Source organism: Ovis canadensis, chromosome 15 (assembly GCF_042477335.2).
Source record: "Ovis canadensis isolate MfBH-ARS-UI-01 breed Bighorn chromosome 15, ARS-UI_OviCan_v2, whole genome shotgun sequence".
NCBI lineage: Eukaryota > Metazoa > Chordata > Mammalia > Artiodactyla > Bovidae > Ovis > Ovis canadensis.
Window position 1 is genome coordinate 48,677,425 of NC_091259.1, and position 27,071 is coordinate 48,704,495.

The following is a 27,071-nucleotide window of genomic DNA, read 5'->3' on the forward strand; positions in this document are numbered from 1 at the left end:
TAATCTTACTAGAGATTTACAAATTAAAAAAAAAAACATTAGTCCTATCCACTAAATAGGCTATAAATTAGGAGAACAGAGTATCACTTATAAATGTATACTCTGAAACTATTTTAAAAGTAACAATTACTCACTAAAAGTTCTATTTCTCCCAAACTCATGAAGTAAATGAGGTGATCTGATTCCAGAGAAACTGAATAACTGACTGTGAGAACTGATGTCAAACCACTTAACTTCTTGACTTTTGATCAGGTCTTCTGTATTGTGTTAATACTTCTACTAAATCAATTTTTTTTCCTGTGTAAAATGAGATTAAATTAGTAGGTAAATTTTAAAGTTATTCTAAAATTCCATGTCCTTAATTTTTGGTGTCACTTAAGAAATTTCTCATGAAATGAGCAAATAAAAATAATTTTCATTTTACAAAGCCTCATTTGTATAGTTAATGATGACTAATTCTGAGGCATCCTAGTTATAAACACTAAATTTCTTGACATCCTGTTTTCTGTCTATACTCTACAGACATATTTTTCCCCAACAAAACTATAAGCTTCAGGGAAGAAAACACATGTGTTTCTTTTGTATTCTACCTTAGTGCTCGTCTTCTAGACTAAACTATAAAAAAGAGCAGTTAGTCATAAACTATGACTTCAAAATATGATTTGTTTCCTCCGATTATTACTGTGGCAAAAGTGTTGGAAGTAATTTTTTAACATAGTAATAATAACTAACTTCTATATAATACTTCACATTTATTTTCACAAAAAGAGCGTTTATTTATTTTACTCATGTTCACAACAACCCTGTTAAAATAGGCATTAAAAAATTCCAGATGAAATAGAAGACAATACTACCATAAATTGAATAACTAGAAATGACTGGAAACTGGAAGTTTTTTGACTTGTGATTTCTGAACAGTTTCCACCACGCCAAAGGACCCTGCTGCTGCTAAATCACTTCAGTCGTGTCCGACTCTGTGCAACCCCACAGATGGCAGCCACCAGCTCCACTGTCTCTGGGATTCTCCAGGCAAATACACTGGAGTGGGTTGACATTTCCTTCTCCAACGCATGAAAGTGAAAAGTGAAAGTGAAGTCACTCAGTCGTGTCCAACTCTTCACAACTTCATGGACTGCAGCCTACCAGGGTACTCCGTCCACAGGATTCTCCAGGCAAGAGTACTGGAGTGGGTTGCCATTGCCTTCTCCCTAAGGACCCTAAGTGGGGTTAATTTTGCCTGTATTTGTGTGCTCAATGTTTTACAGAATACAAGACCCCTGAAAGGATTATAATCATTTCTCTGGAGTGAAACAGTTTTTCTATCCCAGGAAATCTGAATGTTTCATCATCATGTTTTTCAGTTCAAAAATTCTGAATAAGCCTATGCTCTTTACTATTAACTCACATAATGTGACTGATAGCAGCTTACTCTTCTACTTCTATTCATTTATCACTATCTTTCTGGTTAGCCCAATGTGAAACTCCTCAGGTCTTCTGTGTTCCTGCCTTGCTCTAATATTTAGCAACTGCAAGTGCTGCCAATTTTATTTATAGATTCACTCTTACAATCTCCCCTTTTTTCATTTCTGGTCATATGTGTTCACCTAAATTATTTCAACAACCTCATCTATTAATATGTTCCTGGCTCCTCCCTCAGCCCATTGGGAACGCTAGTCTGGAATTGCCAGAATTACCACACTACAGCATAGCTCTCTTATCGTAACACTGCTGTACTTAGAAAAACAACCAAAAAACCAACTTACTTCTTGCTGCTTACACTAAACAGAGTCCAAACTTTTCTGATTACATTTACAAACCTGCCATGAGATAAAGCGAACTTGTGTTTCCAGGCACCTACTTTACAACGATCAGGCCAAACACACATGTCACTGCTACGTGCACTTGCTTCACATCTTCACATTCAGGTCAGTCTGTTTCTTCCATTATGAAGCGTCCTTTTCTCCCAACTACAGTCATCTCCAAGCTATAAATACATTGGCTTCTTGAGGTAAATACCAGTTCCTACATCTTATAACTATCACATAGTGCTTTGTACATAGCAGGCATTTAAAAATACTCATTGACCAATTTTAAAACTTACCTTTGAAATAAGCTGTTTGAACTCTGTAACTGTTTCATTTAAGTAAGCTCGAACAGTGATAGGAGCAGCTACAGATTCTGCCTTTAGATCAACAACATGAACTTTCACCATTACTTCTGTCACATTTGAAAAACACAGAAACACAAATGGAGGTTCTTTTTTAAAAAGGCATTTCACATTAGCAATGCATTCTAAATGTGTTTCTAATAGACAGCAAAGATAATGTTTTTCTAATTGTCAAGATGGTAGATGTATATGTTAACATGCATAATACAATTAACACTTCTTTCACAATTTATCACATTACAAATATATATAAAGAACTAAAAAATAAAGCTAATAAAAAGGTTCTTATAGATCTCTTTAAACAAGGCAAAAGTCAAAATGTGATTTTTAAAAATACATGCTTTGTTTCCTTATAAAATATTAATACCACCCCTGTCAAATTTTTCAAGCATAGTAAAAATACATATCCAAAGTTCTAAAATACAGAGCAAAAACACAACACTAACATAAAATAACTAGAGAAAACAAATACTGAAGGAGACACAGCAGCCCTACTTGCTTTTCACAACATTTACTAAACAATTCAAGACCTTGCTCATAATAAAAGACTTCTTCTCAAAATAATATTCTCTATATTCTATGGAAAATTCAACAGAAAAGCTTTTGGTTTACGTTTGTTTTCTGACTTAAAAGTTTCATGTTATAACTTAATGCCATCTTCTCTCCTGTTTTTAGGAAACCACATAACTTAACTTTCAGTCACCAGAAAAATAAATGATCTTCAACCACTAGATTTAGCAGACATTCTCCAGCTTTAACTGTTTTAATCTCTCGTATGTAGTACATGTCAATCTTCCATTCCCCCCCATGAAGCTAATCTAAATTTGAATATTATTCTAAAGTATTGATTATTAAACAATAAAGGAGATTATAACTGTCATAATATACAACAACGTTTAGAGTTCTCTTTATAAAAAGTGAGTTATTTTGCTGACCAATGTTTTATTTTATCATAATTTCTACAATCTGGTTCAAAAATAATGTGAAAGAAAATGCTCCAAAGGGACTCTTTATGGATAGAGCAAAGTATGACTGAAGAAGCTCTTGAAAGAATACCATACTTAATCTACTCCGGAAAGAGGCGGCTTCAAAAAAAGGAGGTGTGGAAGATCCACAAAAGAACAGAATTTGAAAGAGTTATGGAACCATGTCTTCAAGGAGACCCTGAAAGACTCTACTGAGACTTTTTGAGAATATACTTTTTTGGGCTATGGTCCTCTCTATAACGAGAGAGGCAGGGGCAGAGGCAGGGGCAGGGGCAGGGGCAGAGGCAGAGGCAGAGGGAGGAAGGGAGGATGATTTAGTACTGGAGAAGAAAAATCCTACTGAAGACTTTAATTTTGTTTTTGCTTTGTTATTTGTTTGTTAAATTTTGTGTATAGTTTTTTGAATGTAGTCTAGAATTTAATGCCAGGTTTCTGGCTCACTACTTCAAAACCTATCGGAATTATTATACATTCTGAGAACATGTAAAAAATTTAAAAATTTCTATAGACAAAAAACTTTATGAAAATTTAAGTCCTTTACAATTCAAAATACCATAAAAATGCTTACCTCCAGGTTTATAAGACTGGAAAACTTGATCAGGTCTTCTTGTCTCCAATAGCAGATCAAACATGTATGTTGACTTGACTCCACCTAGTAAAAGACCCATTGGAGTATCTTCTTCTCCTTCATATGATCGTTCAAGATAATCATGAAACTCATCATATTTAACAAGACGACAGCAATCCATGGGTATTACCTCTTCTAAATCCATCATCTAAAAGAATACAACACCCAAGGAAAAAGAAAATTTTTTTAAATCTGATATGTAACTGTACTAACAAGAGGTCCTAACAAACAATAAAGTCCATATATATTTATGATTTGCATTAAAGCTCAAAGGCATGACTTAAATGGTATTTTAAAATAACCATATTTCATTATCCCTCAAATTATACAACCTATATACTAACATATTTTAAAGACTTAAAAAGTTAACATTCTAAATTTTAGATGCATTCAAAATTAATGCATTGTAAGCTATTGCTTTATAACTACTAAACTGGAAACATAAGAGGAAAATGACAACTAGAACATGCCTCTTTTGTTATCTTAATCCAATCTGGAGAAAAACTGGTAAATCACCTATCTAGTAGTGATCTTCCTCAGCACAGGACGACAGCATGCCTTGCTGAGCTACCACAAGGGCCTTCCTGTCTCACAGGTGCTACCCCACTCTTCTCTGAACCACCCCCTGCAATCTAAGCCAACAGAACATCAACAAATCAGGGGCAGGAATTTCTATCAACAATTTCCCCTCTATACCATGTCACTTGTAGACAGCATACACTCCATGCAATATCACTTAAGTGGGAACTGAATCTCTCAGAGAAACACAGTACAGCTCCTTAGAAGTATTTAATACTCATCTAAGGTTTGTGCTTCCCAGTGGCTCAGATGGTGAAGAATCTGCCTGCAATATGGGAGACCTGGATTGAACTCCTGGGTTGGGAAGATGCCCTGGAGGAGGGCATGGCAACCCACTCCAGTATTCTTACCTGGAGAATCCCCATGGACAGAGGCGCCTGTCCGGCTACAGTCCAAGGGGTCACAAAGAGTTGGACACAACTGAGCAACCAGGCAGAGCACAGCATGAACCTCCCGGCAACACAGGGTAGGACTGCTGAGAAGTACCGAATACTCATCTCAGGCTTGCGAGTATGACTTTAAAGAAAGTACATAAACCTTGGCTTGTCTCTACTGCCCTCTACTCTTCACTCACTCACACCCTGCAAATGGAGTTTTACCTTTCGTATGTAAGATCAATTTCTCTTTTCTTTCTTTGTGAGCTTTTACTTTCTATTTTTAAGACAAGATTTTTTTCCCCCTACATTAAAATCTGATGGAATATGAGAACCTACTGTATAGCAGAGGGAACTGTATTTAGTGCTCTGTGGTTACTTAAATGGGAAGGAAATCTAAAAAAGAGGGGCTATGTGTAATACATATAACTGATTCACTTTACTGTACAATGGAAACTAACACAATATTATAAAGCAACTATACTTCAATAAAAATTAAAAAACAACAACAACAACTGATGGACTGTAAACTACCCTTACCACTATCACTGACTGATCTTACTGTGTAAACCTGTTTAGATATTTTCTCCATTTTAGTCTAATTTGGTTTCACTATTATTTTGCTTGCAGTCTACCACTATGTTTAAAGGATTTTTACTTTAATCAGGTGAAACCAGAGACATTTATTCATTTATTATTTATTCATGACTATACCCATCCAATTTTGACTAGGTAGAAGTATTAGAAATCCAACTGTGAGCAAAACCAGGGCACTCTTCACTCTTGTTAAGTGCTTACAATTTACTGAGGGACAGTAACACTAATTAAAACAGTCACAATTAAGTATAAATTTTCAATAATGATAAAATGCTATGAAAGCCTAGGTATGTAACAGAAGTTCTCAAATTCTGTGTGTCCAAAAATTCCACTTGAGGTACTCGTTTAAAATGCATGAATCCCAGGAGCCAAAACGTAAGTTCACATTTATCTGCAAGAATTAGTTTTTTTCATAGGAATGTGATTCTGGTGAAGGTTGGGCTGGGTTACACATAGCACTCTGAGAATAAATGCCAGTGATCTTATGAATTACTTTTACTTTTTCCATTAGTTCTATTCATAATTATAAATGAAATGATGCAGCATGCAATTTTTTCTCTAGCTTTAAACTATTTTCCTTTCTCTTCTCTGTGCCAAGGATCTGAGCACCGGTCAGATATTTAGCAAATTTTCCGGTGGGCTATGAAGGGGATTCCTTGGCACGTTTTTCCCCACTGCTTTTTCCTCCTGTCCTTCAGCTCTCTCCGGGGACTCAAGCTCGGCCAAAACTAATGAAACTCAGGCCCGGATGTCTCATTGCAAAAATTCACTGAGAGACAAATCGATAAGAGGTGGATTTGTTAGGATCCAGAGAGAAGCCACTCTTCAGGGTGTGAACCATTGCCAAGGGCAAGGGCTGGGGCCAGGGAATCAGGTTGTGAGGGGGTGGAATTAATGAGTGGGAGGATCATCCCTACCATTGGGGAACCACCCACTCCTCCCTCTTTTGACCTTGCCTTGGAGCTGTCCTGCCACCTCTGTTGTCTGCTGGCTTACAGATTGGGGATTAAGTACTTGAATTTGACTGGTAATCTTGGACCCAACTGATTTTTATTGGTTTACATTATACCCTTGTTGGAGAAGGCAATGGCAACCCACTCCAGTACTCTTGCCTAGAAAATCCCATGGATGGAGGAGCCCGGTAGGCTGCAGTCCATGGGGTCGCTAGGAGTCAGACACGACTGAGCAACTTCACTTTCACTTTTCGCTTTCATGCATTGGAGAAGGAAATGGTAACCCACTCCAGTGTTCTTGCCTGGAGAGTCCCAGAGACGGGGGAGCCTGGTGGGCTGCCATCTATGGGGTTGCACAGAGTCGGAGAAGACTGAAGCAACTTAGCAGTAGCAGCATTCTTAGAATAAAATAAAATTTCTATCCTGAGAAAATCATTTAATTTCATTTTATGCCACTCTATTCTCATTCCAATCCCAAAGAAAGGCAATGCCAAAGAATGCTCAAACTACCACACAATTGCACTCATCTCACACGCTAGTAAAGTAATGCTCAAAATTCTCCAAGCCAGGCTTCAACAATATGTGAACCGTAACTTTCAGATGTTCAAGCTGGATTTAGAAAAAGTAGAGAAACCAGAGACCAAATTGCCAACATCCGCTGGATCATCGAAAAATCAAGAGAGTTCCAGAAAAACATCTATTTCTGCTTTGCTGACTCTGCCAAAGCCTTTGACTGTGTGGATCACAATAAACTGTGGAAAATTCTGAAAGAGATGGGAATACCAGACCACCTGACCTGCCTCTTGAGAAACCTATATGCAGGTCAGGAAGCAACAGTTACAACTGGACATGGAACAACAGACTGGTCCGGGGGCCAGCGTGAGGAATTCCGCCCATGGCAAAGGTCATGAGGAAGGAGGCTTGGCATACGCAAAGCCTGATCAAGCCTCAGGAAACCCCCTGTTCCCGAGCATCTAAACCCAAAACCAGAATCTGTTTTATGCTCTCACCTACACCTCTGACTTTACGAGGGGCTCTCCCCCATAACCGTTTCTCTCGGAGAAGGAGTAAACGTGCAGCTCCAAGGCAATAAAAATTCCTGGGCCTGACAGGAGTGTTTCAGCTTAAGAACTCCTCTGAAGGTTATCTAGCCCACCTGTATAGGTTCGTCCAGCCACATGTGATTGTTTACAGCCTCACAATCTGAGAGGCATGATATGTTTTAGACTTACTAAAGGCAAATTCTTTTTGGGACTTAGAAATTATTAATATAGTGGGTTGGTTAGGAATTATATTGGTGAAGGGTTTTTCATTTGTTGTGTCAATAATTGCTGCTAATTCCCTGCTCTGGGTGGGACAAGGATGTCTCAGGTCAAAACCTCTCTGCTGACAGACTAGTTTGCAGGACAGGATTATCCATACTGCTGCCACTACTGCTGCACATGATTGTTTACTACCTCTTAACCATAAACAGCACAGAGTTTTGGAGTATTTTGAGAGTCTTAATTAGCATAGGGCTTTTTCTTCTTGTTGAGTCAATTATTGCCACCAGGCCTCCATATCCTTAGGCACCTGGGAATATATTAATCAATGTATTTGGAATACAGAAAAGGAAATATAGTAGTTTTTAAGGTTAGGAATACTAGACTTTTTGAGTTAATGAATTTTCTCTTTTGTAATAGATTACTGTACCTTGTTATAAATCGCTGTGTCCTTGCTATGTAAAAATGTAACTTTATCACTATCTTAAGACTAAATAGATCTTAAGTGGAGCACTGGTGAAAGAATTTTTATTTGTTGGGCTGATGTTTGCTGCTAAATCTCCATGTTCCCTGTCCTTATAATGAATATAACACACAGGAGAAATAAGTATTAACCTTTAAGATTAATCATGTTAACCTTGGGTGAGATTCCTTTCTTGATTCTAACTCACTACACCCTCACCCTATAGGAATGCAACTTTATTTGGAGGGTGGTGCCTGGTTTAAGAAAAAACACCCTTGGAAAAAATAAGTTTTTTGGTTATCAGAAAGAAAGGATCATAAAATGTCAGCAGGTCTCACTCATGGCCAGAAGATGATGTAATATCCCTAAGACCTTTTTTTAATACATTTATGTGAAGCACCTGATTTTGATAAAAGTCAGGACTGCTGACCCCCGTGTGACTCTGTATTCATCCCTATGTGTAACAAAAGGTATATAAGCAAACCCAAAAGTAAAGAAATGGGATCAGTTTCCGGAAAGACTGATTCCCCCATGTCGTTTCTTTCTTGCTCCCATTTCTCTGGCTGAATTCCCATCTGGATTCAGCCTCCTTTTCTCCACTACACTATCTCCTACTACACTATCCGTTTCTAATCTCTCTCTATATCTGTAATTAAATATGTATTTTTCCAAAGACGCCGACGCCGTCCCCACCTTTGAATTCCCTGTATCCACTGGGGCTGGACCCCGGCAGAGTATGTCAAGGCTGTATATTGTCACCCTGCTTATTTAACTTATATGCAGAGTACATCATGAGAAATGCTGGGCTGGATGAAGCACAAGCTGGAATCAAGATTGCTGGGAGAAATATCAATAACCTCAGATATGCAGATGACACCACCCTTATGGCAGAAAGTGAAGAGGAACTAAAAAGCCTCTTGATGAAAGTGAAAGAGGACAGTGAAAAAGTTGGCCTAAAGCTCAACATTCAGAAAATGAAGATCATGGCATCCAGTCCCATCACTTCATGGGAAATAGATGGGGAAACAGTGGAAACAGTGTCAGACTTTATTTCTTGGGCTCCAAAATCACTGCAGATGGTGATTGCAGCCATGAAATTAAAAGACGCTTACTCCTTGGAAGGAAAGTTGTGACCAACCTAGATAGTATATTCAAAAGCAGAGACATTACTTTGCCGACTAAGGTCCATCTAGTCAAGGCTATGGTTTTTCCTGTGGTCATGTATGGATGTGAGAGTTGGACTAAGAAGAAGGCTGAGCGCTGAAGAATTGATGCTTTTGAACTGTGGTGTTGGAGAAGACTCTTGAGAGTCCCTTGGACTGCAAGGAGATCCAACCAGTTCATTCTAAAGGAGATCAGTCCTGGGTGTTCTTTGGAAGGACTGATGCTAAGGCTGAAACTCCAATACTTTGGCCACCTCATGTGAAGAGTTGACTCATTGGAAAAGACCCTGATGCTGGGAGGGATTGGGGGCAGGAGGAGAAGGGAACGACAGAGGATGAGATGGCTGGATGGCATCACTGACTCGATGGACATGAATTTGAGTGAACTCTGGAAGTTGGTGATGGACAGGGAGGCCTGGCGTGCTGCGATTCATGGGGTCGCAAAGAGTCGGACACGACTGAGCAACTGAACTGAACTGAACTGATTCTCATTTAAGACGTTCTAAAAACAATGCCTCCTTTTTCAGCTTCTTGATCACGCACTTCTTCACCTTAGTTTTTACACATGCTCTTTCTCCAGTTTCTTGCACAGCTGTCTCCTTCTCATGGTTTAAGTTTCAGATTAAATAACCTTAATATACTTCTGAATTACTTCATAGCACCTAAACAATAAGATATTTGCAAATTATCTTTAAATATTTAAATATTGTGGTGTCCATTTTGTCCATTTTCCCCCAAGGGGGATTATAAACTTCATGAAGGCAGTGAGCCTATCTTGCTCACTTTGGTACCTCTAACACCTCATGCTATCTTGTTCATATCTAGTTCTCTTATGCCTCATACGGTAGTCATTCAATAAGTATCTGCTACAGTGGTGCTACTGGTAAAGAACTTGCCTGCCAATGCAGGAGACATAAGAGACACAAGTTCCATCACTGCATTGGGAAGATTCCCTGGAGGAGGGCATGGCAACTCACTCGAGTATTCTTTCCTGGAGAATCCCATGGACAGAGAAGCCTGGCAGGCTACAGTCCACAGGGTCACAAAGAGTAGGACATGACTGAAGCGACTTAGCAATAAAAAACAAAAACAATCTTAATATAAAGAATTTAAAAAAAAGAATAAATAAATATCTTTGTTTCTAATTCTATTTCTGAGTTCTAGAAAGCTTAACTGGCTTTCAGAGTGAGAAAGTTCTCAAAAGCAATGAACCACATTTCAAAGAAGAGGTATAAACTACACTCCTTAAGAGATACATTGATAGGATTTAATGTGCTACTGCAAGGGAAAAAAAAAAAGCTACTGCAAGTGCTTATACTGCTACTGACTATAATAAAAACTTGGGAAAATGTTAGTACCATTACCTAAGATGTCAATAATTAAATGCCAACAGTAAAACTAAACGTACCTTATAAGCCATTTCTACTGCTTCCCTTAGTGTCTTATCTTTATGAACCTCCAATTTATTTTCCATCATCACTTGTTTCACAGGATGCAAACAGAATAATTTTATCTAGAAAATGTAAAGTATCATCATTAACTCAATAAGTCATAAATCAAATTACTTCTTTTGTAGACAGTATTTAAATCAAATTATTATAATTCTTAAAAAATATAATTGAGATCACTCTCCCTCGGGTCTCAGAGAAGGCAATGGCAACCCACTCCAGTACTCTTGCCTGGAAAATCCCATGGACGGAGGAGCCTGGTAGGCTACAGTCCATGGGGTCGCTAAGAGTCAGGCACGACTGGGCGACTTCACTTTCACTTTTCACTTTCATGCACTGGAGAAGGAAATGGCAACCCACTCCAGTGTTCTTGCCTGGAGAATGCAAGGGACGGCAGAGCCTGGTGGGCTGCCATCTATGGGGTCGAACAGAGTTGGACACGACCGAAGTGACTTAGCAGCAGCTCCCTCGGGTCTATTTATCTCACTTAATAACTGATACTGTCCTGTTATCAAAAATTCAAAATCACTCATTTTAACAACTATATGTTTCTTTATAAGCATGTATCACAATTTATGAAATCACTCTCCTACTGATATATATTCAAGTTGTTTCCAATATTTCCCTAATTTGGAAAATACTGTGGAGAATGCTGTGGTAGTCAAATTTTTACTGTAATTATTTCATTAGATAATATTTTTAAGAGAATCATATGAAAGAATATAAATTTGCTTTAAGGCTCTTGATAAATGTAACACAAATACTAGACAGAAAGTTTATAAATTTATTCTTGTAGAAGAATGTTACAAAGTTCATCTCATTGTAACCTTACCAGCACTATTATCACTACGTTACTATTTTTTTATGCATAAAATAAAATCACTTTACCTCAGTAATATAGTTGGTTACATTGCTTAATGATTATACAACTCAATGAGTAAGTTTTGAGAAATGCAGTTAAGCAAAGTTTAATTAAAAGTAAATTAGGAAATCCAACCTTGCATGTATTGCGCTCAATTTCTCGTTGCCTCTTTTCTTGTTCTTCCAATTCTCTCTCTCTCTGCACCAAGTTTTTAATATGTTCTGGATACTCATCTACTTCTAGAAATTCTATCAATAGTAAAAACAGGGTAAAACAGTGCCACTGAGACTGAGCTTCCTTTATACAATTTTATTCTATTATATTTCCAGAGAATATACTTCTACTACAGCTGTTATTAAAATTTACTTCAATTACATCAATCTTTCAACGTGGAACACAAACTTCTTCCAGACAAGGGTGAAGAGGTAGTTAATAATAACACAGGGTTAGGTCTCAAAAGAGCCGAATCTTTACCTATATATCTCTTGGCTCCTGACAACTCTAGCAGGTAAATTAAGATTTTCGGAGTGAAAAAGCCTCCCTTAAACTTGAAAATAAAAGCACTTTTGATTTCAAATAGTGCTATCACGAAATTGTGCAACCTTGGACAGGTTTACTTCTCCAAACCTTGGTTTTTCTCAGCTTATTAATAGCACCTACCACAGAGTTATTACCTGGGATATAATGAAATGTAATAAATACTGTTGATACTCTATTACTACAAATGGTATTTATTTTATTATTATTCACTAATATGATCATCTTTCCTTTGTTCTCAAAGTAGTCTTTTAGCTGCCTCTTTTAATAAGGGAGGCACCCTTTTTTTTTTTTAATTTACTTATTTATTTTTGGCTGCACTGGGTCTTTGTTTTTTGTGTGGGCTTTCTCTAGTTGCGGCAAACAGGGGCTACTCTTTCTCGTGGTGCATGGCCTTGTCATTGTGGTGGCTTCTCCTGTTGCTAAACACAGGCTCTCGGTGCACGGGCTTCAGTAGTGGCAGCACGTGCGCAGGCTCAGTAGTTGCAATATGTGAGTGTAGGCTCAACAGTTGTGGCAATCAAGCTTAGTTGCTCCATGACATGTGGAATCTTCCCAGACCAGGGAGCGAACCCATGTCCCCTGCTGTGGCAGGTAGATTTCTATCCACTGTGTCATCAGGGAAGTTCCCAGCTGCCTTCTAATCAAAGAACTTCAAATGTAACTCTAATTGTTAGAAGTGACAGTATGAGATTATGACACTGTTTAATAAAGCCAATGATTGCTGGGGATTAAAAAGGGAGAACAATTTATATTAAAAAAATAATCACTCCTCTTTGGAAAGTAAAAGTCCACTGTTTTTAGAAATGAGCTCTAATTTTAAAAATATTCTGCATTATACATACAGTGCCCCCTGGTGCTTTATCACAAAACTAGAGTTGGGGAGAGCAGACAAAAGAAAGCTGAATTATTGCACTACTGAAAACATATGGGATACTGAGTGCCACAGAAGAGACATGAACTATAATCCTGGTCCTACCTCCAGTTATGACCTTGGACAAGTCACTCTTTGGGTACAGGTTATTTATGTGTAAAGTGAGAATGAACACTTCTACTCTGAAATCTCTATTCTGAAATGAGTTCTCATTGTAATTTCTTTTTTCTCTTTCCTATAATTACATTGTAAATTACTGAACAGCCCCTATACAGTCCCTGAATCATATCATTGGTGAAAAGATAAATAAGTCCTAGGCCTTGCAACAACTGAATTCACAATCTCATGAGGGTTTATGAAAATGTAAACAAAAACATGAATTAGACTGCTTAAAAGACTTACTTACAGTATGGCAATTTCTAAACAAAGGAAATATGTTTAAATCAAAGACAATGATTCATTGTGAAAATATGAGCGGACATTATCACCTGTCTATATATCTCTATGTACACATACACACATCATACACCTGCAAATACTGTTTGTCAAGATCAGAGTTAGCAAGAAAACATAGGAACTGTAATTTTTTAAAGTAGCAATTATAAAAGGAAAAAAAGGAAGGCAAATCCACATGCTTTGTATACAGCATTATTTTTAGGATTCTTAATAAAATTAAAATATAATAAAGGATGCATACTTGACTCTTAAAATTTTACTTGCTTTTTAAGCAAATAAGCAAAGATTTAACTCTAGTATGAAACTAAATGCTTAAAATTTTATCTCAATTTTCTATAACAATGCTATAAAATACTAAAAAAAAAACCTGTAACATCCCCATTTCACATATGTGGAAAGTAAGACTCAGAAAAATTAAATAAATAATTTCCTCTGGGACATGCAAATTGTGAGTTATGACGGCTATACAGATCAGGGACTGTCATCACTGCACCAAACTACACAGAATACAATCTTATTGGAAATAAATATCCAATGTACATAATGCAGAGTAAGTTAAGTTTTGTATCTTAGTGTGTTACAAAGAAAAGTTCAACTTTTTCCCAAATACTTTTACCAGTTAGTATTACCTCAAAACTATCTTTATAATTAATTCTCTACACATAAAAAATTTAATAGTCCTATCATTTAAAAGTAGTTATCTGGATTTATAAAGCTTGCCAAAAAAAAAAAAAAACACCTTGTTTAAAACACAGACAAAAATCAAGTAACTATATGTCAACATACTTGCATTTCTTGCTGGGTCCTTCAGTCTATATATCAGCATATAAGCATTTGTGGAGCTAGTAAAAACATAAAAATGATTAATGGGGACAAAAAGTTGACTGTAAAGATTCCATTCCTTAGCATCAAATTTTGACTTTAAATAGAAGTTTTTTGTTTCAAACAATTAAAAATAATGTATTCTTGAACAGGTTCAGATTTAAACATTCTAGGAGAGACAATGGCACCCCACTCCAGTACTCTTGTCTGGAAGGTCCCATGGACAGGGGAGCCTGGTGGGCTTCAGTCCATGGGGTCGATAAGAGTCAGACACAACTGAGCGACTTCACTTTCACTTTTCACTTTCAAGTATTGGAAAAGGAAATGGCAACCCACTCCAGTGTTCTTGCCTGGAGAATCCCAGGGATGGGGGAGCCTGGTGGGCTGCCGTCTCGGGTCGCACAGAGTCGGACACGACTGAAGCGACTTAGCAGCAGCAGCAGCAGAAAAAAGACAACTTTGACACATTTATGAGAAAATCCTCTGTCTTCTCTTGGTAACACAGTAAAATCTTCAAAAAACCTTTGTTCTTGGATGACTTGCTACAGTTAAGCCAGTAGTCAGCAAATTTTTTATGGAAAAGGGCCAGATGGTAAAAGCCACAGGCTTTGTGGGCAACTCTGCTGTTGTGGTGGGAAAAGATGAACATACAGTATTTAAACCAATGAGCACGGTGGTGTTTCAATAAAACTATTTTCAAAAACTGCAGGCAAGCTGAATCTGGCCCATAGGTTACAGCTTGTTGACCCCTGGGTTAAATCTTTTTAATGCATAAATGTTGAAAAGCTTGTAATTCTAATTTATGAACAGTAAAACCAGGAAGTTATTTACCTTGCAAAAGCACTGGAGTAATATCCTCTGCTTCCTGAAGATCCACCATGTGTTTTCTTAATGTCCTCTTGTGTTATCTAAAAATCGTTACAGTACTTACTTTTTTCGAACGATCTAACACCTTTATGTCAATATGAACTCAAGTTTTAACCTCAGAGTTAAACAGACCACACAGCTACCATTTCTCAAAATGTAATCAAATCAGTGGCTACTAATGGCCAGTCATTTCTAGTCCTCTTAAACAGGCAGCCCACATGAAGGCTTAAGCCAAGAAGAAAACTGGGAATCTATCTCTACAACACTCAACAAGTTCAAAATAAAACAAAACAAGGAGATAACAACAATAACCAAAGGAAATTCATTTAAAACAAAAACAAAAGACTGATTAGGTATGTGTCTTAAAATGTTTCACTGGACAGACTGTCTCCCATTTTTAACAAACCCTTCTACTGATGAGAAACATCCCTACTCTTGTCTTTCAGAATAATAATCTTAAAAAATTCCTCCTTACCCTGCTGACATGTTGATCATTGAAGCTGTACCACTGCTCATCACTGAAAGACTTTATGCAAGCATAATAATGGCCACCAGCAGCACTCCCTGAATGAACCATAACGGAGAAGAGCTCATAGATCAAGGAATTCTAAGGAAAAAAAAAAATAGCTCAGAGGACAGGAGAAACACAAAACCGTAATTTGTATATTTCTTATTCTCTACTAAAACACAGTGAGGTAGTATGTTAGTTGTCCTATGTATTTACGGCAAATCAACTTTTCTCCAAGATCATTAAAATGGTAATTCACCACATAATTTTATATACCACAAGTTTCATTCAACATATTCCTTCACATTTTAATTATGCTATAACCTTTAGAACAATGCATAACTGAGATATAAATTTATATATTTATCTAAAAAGAGGAAAATAGTCTGAAGCAGATCTTTTAAAAGCAGATGCTTAACACGAGACTATTCTGATATGCACATCAAAATCAATACATTTCAACTAACATTTTTAAAAATTCAAATAAGATGATTTTGAACATCTTCTAATGTATTTATATAGTATCTGTAATACACTAATCTATTGATTTGATGTCTCTCAGGTATGCGAAGCTGGTTCAACATCAGAAAATCAACCAATGTAAACCAGGCTAAAGAAGACAAGTTATATGATCATAATCAATTGAACCCAGAACAGCATTTGGCAAAATCCAAACCCATCCATGATAAGGACTCTCAACAAACTAGGAAGAGAGGAACATCCTCATATTGATAAAGAACATCTACAAAAGGCCCATAAAACCTATGAAAGAACCAATATCACACTTAATGATGAGAGACTGAATACTTTCCTCCTGAGACTGGGAATAATAAGGCAAGAGTGTCTTCTCTCACCATTCCCATTCAACACGGTATGGGAAATCCTACGCAGTGGAACAAGACAAAGCAGGGGAAAAAAAAAGATAAGACATAATTGTCTATGTAGAAAAACCAGGCATGGGGTGGATTTAGCTCTTGAGCCATAGTTTTCCAACTCTTGCTTGAAAGCAATGATCTTTATACCAAGTTATGATGTATCTGCTACATTATTAATCACAGCAATTCACACTCATCTATCCGCCCTGAAAGAAACAGATAATTTTAAAAGGTAAAGAGTAGTGGTAATGGTGATGAGCATGATGGTCTTGGTCTAAAAACAGATTTATGCAAGTGAAACTCCGTTCTTAAATACTGCCTTAAAAGAGGCTGTATTTAATATGACTGGGTGAGACTTGAATTCACGGTCAGTCGTCACACTGGCAATCCATTATTCACACCACGTTCAAGATGTTTGATCTGTAATTCTACCCTCAAAAAAACAAATCACACAAATGTGAAATAGTTTGAAAAATCTTAAAAACCACTGACCCAGTAACAAAAAAAATTCTATCCTAGATATTATTCAGTCTTGTAGTTTTAAAATTATAATCCATGGAATTATATCATTTTTTGAAGTCCCTTAAGGGCCGTCATAGGGCAGGGGAGGGAAATTGAGGGGTTCCCTATTTAAAAAAGATTAATTCTCTTATTGTTTCAAAAAGGATGCTACAGCCAGAATCTTTTAAATTAACAAATCTAGCCTAATGCTTTAAATTCGCTATATGAGAAAACTCTGATGTAAGATTTAGAGCCTTGCTGTACTTCAAAGGCCAGTTACAGTTCAGTGTCTCAGAAGTCAATGCTCCCACCTGTAAGCAGTCTTTCCTAAAGTTTAATTTTGATCATATATGCCTAAAACAGTAACAATTAAAATTTTTAAAGAGAATTATAATAGCAGCTCAGCAATTACTTTATTCTGTCTTTCAACTAAAATCCACAAATTATAAAATACCTTCTCAAGTCCAGGTTTTGGAATCTTTTCAGTTCCGCTATTGTTTTCAAGGCAGATTCCTTCATCAACACCGTCATCATTGGAGAAATCATTGCTCATTTGATCACTGTGACAACTGCCTTCATTTTCTGCTCCACTGTCAGTGCAACTTTCAGTCTGAGGAGATTTCTTAATAAAACATAATTATCTTACAATTATAAGGCAAATAAAGGGAAAATATAAACCTTTTAATTTAAATGCTGTGAACTTTTTTTGCAAAATTTAAGACACTACTGCTAATAAAAAAAACTTATTCTACTTTAAGCAAATTTATTTTCTCTTAAAAAAGTGAGACCTTAAACAAAAAAGTGTATTTTAAAACCATTTCTGTTAACCTCCTTATTAATATCCTCTATTAACAAATTATTGATTCAGAATTCTACTAAACCTCATTTATGCTTACAGTTGCAAAGTAACAGTATAAAACTACCATCTCTTTCATCAAAATCCATAAAAGCAGAAAACCTAAGCTCAAAAGTGAGCTTCTGTTGTTCTCAAATCCCAAAAGAATACCATCTCCTTTCTTGAACAAAAAGTTCAATTGAGTTTATTGCTATACTAGGTATTACAGACAATTAGAAAGAAAAACAATATACTGTCTCTCTCAAGAATTTTATACGCCAGTTATATGAGGTAGAAATGCAACAACAGTAAATAATACTTTTCCATGCTTTTATGATTTTTAAATCTTTCAGACAAATTTAACTTAAAGAATTCTTCCTAGAAATCCTCAAAACAACTCCTTCCTCCCTTCTCCTTAAATATTTTAAATACATAGTTTGAAAACTCTTCTCTTAAACTCTACATTCTAAAATGTAGGCCCTTGATATGTTTAAGGTGCTGCACAGAAGTTCTTGAATTAACCAAGCGATATGTAGTAAGTACCAACTTTTTGCCAAGAATTTTGTTGTAAGGATTACATCTAACATATAGTCTTCATTCTTCAAGAAAGTCTGGTTCAAGGAAAAATGGAAATGAAAACCAACTTTAGAATTCTACATGAAGTTCAAAGAGATCATTCCCAAAACCTCTTTTAACTAAGCCAGAACACCTACTCTTCTCCCAAGAAATGGACCTATAACTTCCTCAAAGTTCCTGTCAAACCTTCTGTCTCAGTTTTCTTCTCTTGGAAAAGACTTCCTTTTACAAGAACTACATTAGGAATATAAGAAGACCAATCTAATACTGATCTCCAAGTAGGAAATCTCCTTTGAAAGTATGGTATACTATGGATAGATTTCCTAGCTTAAGCTCAAGTGTTTGAGATATTATTTCAAATTAAACCTTTCAAAATATTACCTGGACACAGGTACCATTCAATGAGTACTATCTATAGTACCATACTCTTATCTAACGCAATCTCTTCTTAGAAAAGCTGTAAAAATCAATTATCATTCTTACTTTACAGACAGGGAAAGTGAAGCTCAGAAAATAATTTGACTCTTAGTACTTAAGAGCATAAATAAAACTTGAGAATGTTTGAAATTATTTTTGAGCCTCTGGGAAAAGGCATTTTTAAACTACTGTGATGAATTCCAATCAGAAAAAAATGCTTTATGGCAGTTTTGAGAATAAGAAAGATTGATCACTCTGTAACTGTGTTAAATGGCTGTACATATTCCTAATAACTAAATCAGAGGAGTTTCCAAACAGAGTGGGATATTATGAATCCTTTACTGGATAAGGACAGAGGAACCAGAGAATTTGGGGAGGTCAATGAGTAGAAGAAATCAATTAGCATTATCTGTAGCTCTCAAAGTATCATTCTCAAACTATATTTAATTTTGAATTCTTTATCTTAAAAGTTTTCATTTAAAACACTAATTTAAAATATCTTTATTATCTAGGTTTATAACCTAGCCAATTTATGAGCTGGTAAACTTAAGTGGCTTCCCTGGTGGCTCAGTGGTAAAGAATCTGCCTGCCAATGCAGGAGACATGGGTTCAATCCCTGGGTCGGGAAGATCCCCAGGAGAAGAAATGGCAGCCCACTCTAGTATTCTTGCCAGGAAAATCTCATGGACAGAGGGGCCTGGTAGGCTGCAGTCCATGGGGTCACAAAGAGTCAGACATGACTTACTGACTAAACAACCACAGCAAAACCTTAAATGAGAACCACCCAGAAAACATAATGCTTGAAAAAGTCACTAAGACAAAACAAGAAATTTAAGGCCACATTACCCGTTTTGCTTGTTCATTCAATACACTGTATTTGTTCTCTGTTTATCATGTACCAGAAACACAAATGCAGCCCATCTCTAGACTGCTATGTTTCAATAACTAAGCAAGTTATGAAATATAAGAGACTGGTGGTCCAGTGGCTAAGATTTCAAGCTCCTCCTGCAGGGGGACTGGGTTCGATCCCTGGTCATGGAACTAGAGATCCCTCAGGCTGTAACTAAGATCAAAGATCCCACATGCTGCAACTAAGACCTAGCACAGTCAAACACACAAACATGCTTTTTAAAAAGAGAGAAAGTTATGAAACATAAGATTATCACTCAAATAAATAATTCCAGAGTTTAATATCCTTGTCTTTTCAAAGAATATCACATTACTCTGATCAAAAGTGAAGTATAATTTTTAAGTATTTACCTCATCCTCAACATCAATAAATGTACTCATATCTAGCTCCTCAGGAAATGTCATCCGATCATTCAATTTAATCCTGTGCATGGTTGTATAGTCAAAGTCAAACCTTTTCAACTGTAAGGTCAGAAGATAAGGGAAATGCAAAAACCGAAGACCCTAAAAAAAAAGTGGGGAGAATCTACTGAATACTGAATATTATCTCAGATAATTAAGTATTAATTTCTACATGGCATCTACCTTTCGTGCATCACACTTCTTCTTACAACGTTCACAAAAATATTGATTTGGGCCATCCAGGATTTCTGGTTGAATAAATGCATGCAATGCTTCTTCCTAGTTAGAAAACAAATTGTTGTATAATTATTGTGAAATATTATAATGTTAATGATAAAGTCCTGAATATAAAAACATTGTAATTACCAAAATACTCATAAACAGAATGGCTAGAAAATTAGGAATTCAAATGCAAAAAAGGGAAAAAAGTATCAACAACAAATGATTTTATCATTATAAAACAGCAAAAATTACTTTATTTCATTCTGTATGAGTGCTACGTTTCCTGGTCTTGCACATCAGTCATCTCTGTTTAATTTCCATAGACTTTACATTGTGGTTTTTGGCTAAATAATCTAACAGATCCTCAGTCTTTAGATTAAAAAGTAATTCCACACTTAAAAAAGCAGTTGCATACCTCACTGCATTCTTCTTGTAAAAGGAGACTATTTAAAACTGCACAGTTAAAAACACAGTGCTCTGAAGTGTACACTATCTGTACACTTAAAAATCTAATAATTTTCTTTCATCACTTTATTTAGGGTCAGTTAGTAATTCGCCACTGTACTAATTAGCAAGACTGAAAACCATTGTGCAGCCATCTCACTGCTTGTCAGATACTGTTCCACTTGAAAATGTATGAGAGCTCCTGGACTGTTCACCTAGCGGAACCATGCGGTTCTTTTTTTCTCCATACAGCTTTAACACAGAAGCAAGAAAACTGTATGAATAAAGTTTTCAATTTTTCATCACTGACTTTTTGCAATTAAAAAAGTTTCAGTTAGTACAACATATATGATTGGGGATTCCCTGGTAGCTCGGCTGGCAAAGAATCTGCCTGCAATGCAGAAGATCCCAATTTGATTCCTGGGTTGGGAAGATCCTCTGGAGAAGGGATAAGTTAGATAACCACTGCAGGATTCTTGGGCTTTCCTGGTGATTCAGCTGGTAAAGAATCTGTCTGCAATGTGGGAGACGTGGGTTCAATCCCTGTGTTGGGAAGATCCCCTGGAGAAGGAAACAGCTACCCACTCCAGTATTCTGGTGAGGAGAATTCCATGGACTGTATAGCATATAAGGTTGGACTGCACAATTTCATTTGATATCACCTTTATTCCTCACACATGGTCTAAGGACATGGTCTGACAATATTTATTACATATAAAGAAAAAGAAGTGCAATCACTAAGACAAAATATCTTCAAACATTTTTTTGCTATAGAACAAGTTGTTCCTCAAAAGATAAATGAGCTTGATCTGGCAAAATGGAGTTAGTGTAAAAACAGCTACCAAGTATATAAAATTCACACAACGCTTGGTATAGCTCGTTTTGGAATATGATTTAAAAATTATGAAAAAATATACAAAATGCTTCTAACTTCACCCATCTCCAATTTTGTCCTCAGAACACAAAGAAGCATTAATGGGTGGGGGAGGGGCATTTCTCCATATATTCAAGTATTTTACACGAGGTCATAGAAAAGAACACACTTAGAAAATGATCTTTTCCTCTTTAGAGCATATTTTAAGTATGAAAAAGGCAAATTCTTCAAAAACATAAGCGCAAAAGAAGCTTTAAGAGCAATCACATCTATAGCTTAACACAGACTGATAAAAATCAGTTGAGCTTTCCAAATGGAAACTGAATTAGTACAACACTTGATATATTTTGTAAAAAGGGGGAGAGTGAGAAAATTATGTAACTCAAATTCTACTTTATGAAACTATACATATGTACTGATTTCTGGCTTATAGTTCACAGACAGAGCTATAATTTTTAAAATTTAAAATCCAGAGAAAAGTTTGAACAACAGAAAATTCCCTTAAACATTTTACCCAGACTCAACAACTTTTAACTTTTTGCTACCTTTGCTTCATCATTCTCCCACCTACATTCACATTATGTGTTTTTCCAAACCACTTGACAGCAGGTTCATACACGCTTTCCCTGTTAATCTTCAATGTGACTTTTTAAGAAAAAGGATATTCTTATAAAAACAAAGGAGTTAATCAAATTCAGGAAAATTTAATATTGGTAATTTGTCAGTCCATATTCCAATTCTGTCAATTATTCTAATAATGTCCTTTACAGTATTTCTCTCCATCCAGTACAGAATCAAATCCAGGAACAAAGTCTGCATTTGGATGACCGCCTCTTCAGATTCATTTTATCAGAACAGTTCCAAAGCCTTTCTTTCATGATATTAACAATTTTTGAAGATGCCAGGTTATTTTATAAAATGTTCCACAATTTGGGTTTGTTTGATGTTCCTCACGGTTAGATGCAGTTTATGCCTTCCTTACTAAACTACTACGTAAGTAATGATGTATTCTTCAAAGGGTATCATAGTCAAAGGGCATGATGTCCTTAACATCCCTGTTGGTGACACTAACTTCAATCACCTGGTCAAGGCGTTGCCCAGTTTCTTCACGATATGGTTATTACTTTTTCCTCTTTCCAACTAATAAGCAATCTGTAAGAAGACACTTTGGAGACCATACAAAAATACTGAGCCTTAACAAATTTTCCACCTTGGTTTAGCACGGTGGAAATTATTGGATTGCAATCCAATCCAATTATCCAATCCATTATTGGATTCTTGCTTAACCCAAATTTTAGTGTTTGTTTTGTAAGCCAATTTGAAGATCTTTTACTTTTAATAGGGAACTTAAGCCCATCCATATCTAATAGGACCAATGTTTTGCTCCATCTCAGTCACTATTGTGTATTTTAATTATTCTATTAATATTTACTGTTTTTTTCTACATGGTGCTTTTCTTCGCTATTTTTCTACATTTTCTTTTGGTATTTAGGAAGGCTAGTAATTTTGTTCCAGTGTATTTATATACACTTTTGCTAGTATTCTTAACCCTTCCTCCTCCTTTTCCTTAAGTTTTTAGTGTCTAGACTGCCAATTTTAAATGGTATCCTGGTCTCCCCCATTTAACCGTCTATGACCTCATTCTACATCCCCTTTTCCTTTTTCCTTTTTTAAGAGAGGCATTCTTTGTATATTAAGATACAGTATTTCATACTTTCTTCTATCATGTCCTCACCCTTGTTTTATTTAGTCCTTCAGTTCAGTTTAGTCCTTAATTCTACAACATATTAAATGCTCACGGTCCTTTTGCTGAAGCTTCCCCAGTGGTCTCCTGGGTGGGTGGAGCTCACCCTCTAATAACTCAAGGTTTACAGATAAAATAATCAATGAGTCCCCCAATATTCAAAGTTTGATATTCTACTGTCATAATAATTGAAGAAAAATTTGGCTAGACAGCAAATCCTTGGCTTACAATTTTTACTTCCTTGAAACTGCTATTCTATTGCTATGACTTGCATGTTGCTCTTCAAAAATATGATGCCAGTCCAATTTATCCTTCAAGTTTAAACGTCTATTAAAATATGTCTCAGAGTTTATCATTCCAGATCTGTTTTTCCAGGCATGTTGGGGGTGGGTGGGGGGGGAGGAATCTTTCAAAAAGTTGATTAAACTTCTCCAATCCCCAGAAAGTTTTCCTAGATTATAGTTTATAAGTTTTGCACTACCGTGTTTTTATTCTTCACACAGTCCAATTATGTCGGATTTCATTTGCCAGTCTTCCTTTATAATCATTTGCTTTGAGATCCTAATCTTTACTTGATCTCATTTTCTATATTCTTCCTTAGCTTTCATTCCATCCTATTTTCTCTCTAGTATTTTATAACTAGTTCTTCATTTCTAATGTAGCTTCATCTTTTCTTCAATTTCCTTCCTGAGTTCGATCAGCTCACACTGCATTTCTTGTTTTGTTTTTCTAACCCATTTCTCTCCTTAAATTTTTGGATGCCAGGTTCTATTCTGCTTGCTTGAGAATACTTAACAGTCCAGAGTACTGTGTTACAGTATCCTATTTTGTGGTTATTTTTTTGAAGTTTCCTTTTTCAGGGCTGTGTATGTCTAGATTTGTTCATCAGCTGAAATGCTTTAATACATATATTCTGTTTTCTTTCAACAGCTCTATAGCTTTAGTTTTAGAGCATTCGTTAGTCTGTGAGTATGTTCTGTTAACTTAGTGAAGTGCAATTTTGTGAATAGGTAATGGTGAAGAGAAGTTGGTGTCCCCTTTCATTTTTCAGAATTGTTCTCCTTCTGTCTTCTCGCTGCTGTGACTCAGATGCATCATCCCTTTTTGGTTTATCTCCTTCTCTAGAAGCAAAATTCCTCCCAAGGCTGTCACTTCCTAACCCTTCTCACTCTAAAATTCCTTCTCTGTAGCTGGTGCTATAAACTACCAAGTCCCAGTCCGAGTTCACTATTTTGGCACACACTGCTGTGCTTTCTCATTTAAGGGTATTTCATCTTCATTCAAGTCTTCCAATCCCCACTCCTGTTTCATGGAGTCTCTAAAGCGTCCCACTCCATACTCTCCAAACACACACACACACACACACTTGCAACAATACTGGAAGGTCTCCTGGAACTTCATAATTTTGCTATTTCACATAATTTAAAGTTCATATTATTCTGTTTCCTAGTAATCCAAAAGGTACAGGTCAGTTGGGTTTTGCTAGTGTTCCTTTTTGCCTATGGTTTGGGGAAGACATGTGGGATTATGTAGATTCAGACAGCTGAAATTATTCTTTAGATTCACAAACCAGTCAAAGCTATACTAATAATTTTCTTTAGTCTCCTGTTCACTTTTTAAAAAGTTGCCACTAGAATAATTATAAATAAAGATTAGCCAGCCATAAAGATTAGTTTAAATTAATCTGTTCATTCAACAAATAAAGTATGTATGGGCTAATGTGGTTATATACGTTATCTTCACTTAATGTGATAAGACAATAAAATCATGCTAAACTATATTTTAGATACTAAAAAACAAGTTATGGATCATAAAAATGGAATAAAATATAAACACTGTGCCATTATTAATACACACACTCACACACACACACACACACACACATGATAAGCTCATGGGAACCTCTTGAGTATGTTAAACTATTTTTGAGTCATGTTTCCAAACTAGCTTTGGGTTGACTGTGATGGTTTTTTATCATTCCAGAGTGAAGATAATAGCTTTATTTTCTAGCACTTATACCTCCTTATATATTACACAAAGTGTTAACTGTACACAGGTTTTTAGACCCTAATCTTCAGCATTCAGAACATAATATAGAGAATTCTTATATCCTTAGTTCTTTAAGAAATATAGAAAATCTAGGTACAGTGCAATCAAAAGATAGAACCAAGAAACAGTACTGCCTATAAATCTTCATTTAACTCTTAACTTACATATAAAATTCTTTCTCCATCATTCACTACTTTACATTTTATTTTTCAAACTGAACCACAGAAGATAAATTAGAACTACCACTGATAACTACTTTCTAACTGATTTTAATGTACTCAGCAATTCTGTGCTACTGATGTGCAGTTATGCCTTCCTTAAAGAGTCAACTATCTTTCCCATAATATATACATTGTTTATTTCTCTTTAAAGTAGGAAAAAGATTCTATTTTTTACTTAAGCTATCTACTTTTAATTGCAATTTTTGAGATTACTGAAGGTTCATATACAATCACAAAAAGTAATACAGAGCCCCCTGTACATGGTGCGATTCCTCCAAATGGTAGGTAACTACTTTGCAAAACTATAGTATACTATCACAATCATGATACTGACATTGCTATAACCCACCAATATGATTCCAATTTTCTCAGTTTCAGTGTATTCATTTGTCTGTGCATGTATGTACAGTAAGTTCTATATAAAGTTATTACCTGTTTAGGCTCATGTATCTACCACCATAGTCACGAGACTGAACAGTTCCTACACCGCAAGGATCACTCATGTTGTCCTGTTACAGTAACCACCTACCCATCCTTCCCCTGGGTTCAGCTACTCCATAAGCTCTGGCAATGATTAATCTCTCAATTCTAAACCTGTGTTGTATCAAAAGCGTTATGTAAATGAAATAATATGTAATCTCTGGAGGTTCGCTTTTGTCGCGCAGCATAATTCTCTGGAGATTCATTCAAGTTTCTGCGTGTACTGCAGTTTGTCCCTTTTATTAATGAGTAGTGTTCTATGGTTTGTGTGCACCCCAGTTAATCCATTTACTTGCTGAAAGACATCTGGGCTGAGTCCAGTTTTGGAATATTAAAAATAAAAACATTACGAACATCTAACTAGTTTTCATTTCTTTGGGATAATCAAAAGACTATAATTACTGGAGGTTATGGTCATTTCATGTTTAGCTTCGTAAGAAACTGCCTGTAATACTTCACATTCCCACCAAAAACACGAGTGAACCAGTTTCTCCACACTGTTGCCAGTTTTCTGTGCTGCCGTTACTTTTTGCTTTAGCCATTCTGTTGGTAGTGTGTTATCTTCATAAGGTTTGAATTTGCATTTCTGTTTTGCTGCTGTTCAGTTGTCATGTCTGGCTCTTTGCATTTCCCTAGAGATGTTGAATATCTTTTCCTGTATTTATTTGGTACCTGTATATGCTCTTAGATAGAATGTTTTTGTCTTTTGCCTACTGTCTAAATGGACTGTTTGGGTTTTTTATTACTGTGTTTCAAGATGTCTTTATGTATTCTAAATACTAGTCCTCTGTCAGATATGTGCTTTCCAAATAATTTCTTCCAGTCTGCAGCTTCTCTTTTTATCTTCCTCACTTTGGCTTTCAAAGGGCAAATGTTTTAAAAATTATGTAGAGATACAACTTGTCAATTTTTCCCTTTGTGGACTGTACTTTTTGGTATCAAATCTAAGAATTAATTGCTTAACCCTATATCTACA

The 27,071-nt window shown here is 36.1% G+C and overlaps 1 protein-coding gene across 6 annotated transcripts in view; it reads right to left on the minus strand.

The window, feature by feature from the left end:
- Positions 1–27,071, minus strand: part of USP47 (ubiquitin specific peptidase 47) — a 102,370-nt gene that overhangs the window by 15,375 nt on the left and 59,924 nt on the right. For all 6 annotated transcript variants that reach the window (XM_069554374.1, XM_069554373.1, XM_069554376.1 and 3 more), the window contains 10 exons: positions 20,245–20,340; positions 20,011–20,163; positions 17,377–17,544; positions 15,514–15,645; positions 15,003–15,079; positions 14,136–14,191; positions 11,618–11,730; positions 10,581–10,685; positions 3,722–3,929; positions 2,102–2,217 (listed from right to left, as the gene is read on the minus strand). In XM_069554374.1, coding sequence (XP_069410475.1) covers positions 2,102–2,217; positions 3,722–3,929; positions 10,581–10,685; positions 11,618–11,730; positions 14,136–14,191; positions 15,003–15,079; positions 15,514–15,645; positions 17,377–17,544; positions 20,011–20,163; positions 20,245–20,340 — 1,224 coding nt within the window. The remainder of the gene's footprint in view (positions 1–2,101; positions 2,218–3,721; positions 3,930–10,580; positions 10,686–11,617; positions 11,731–14,135; positions 14,192–15,002; positions 15,080–15,513; positions 15,646–17,376; positions 17,545–20,010; positions 20,164–20,244; positions 20,341–27,071) is intronic.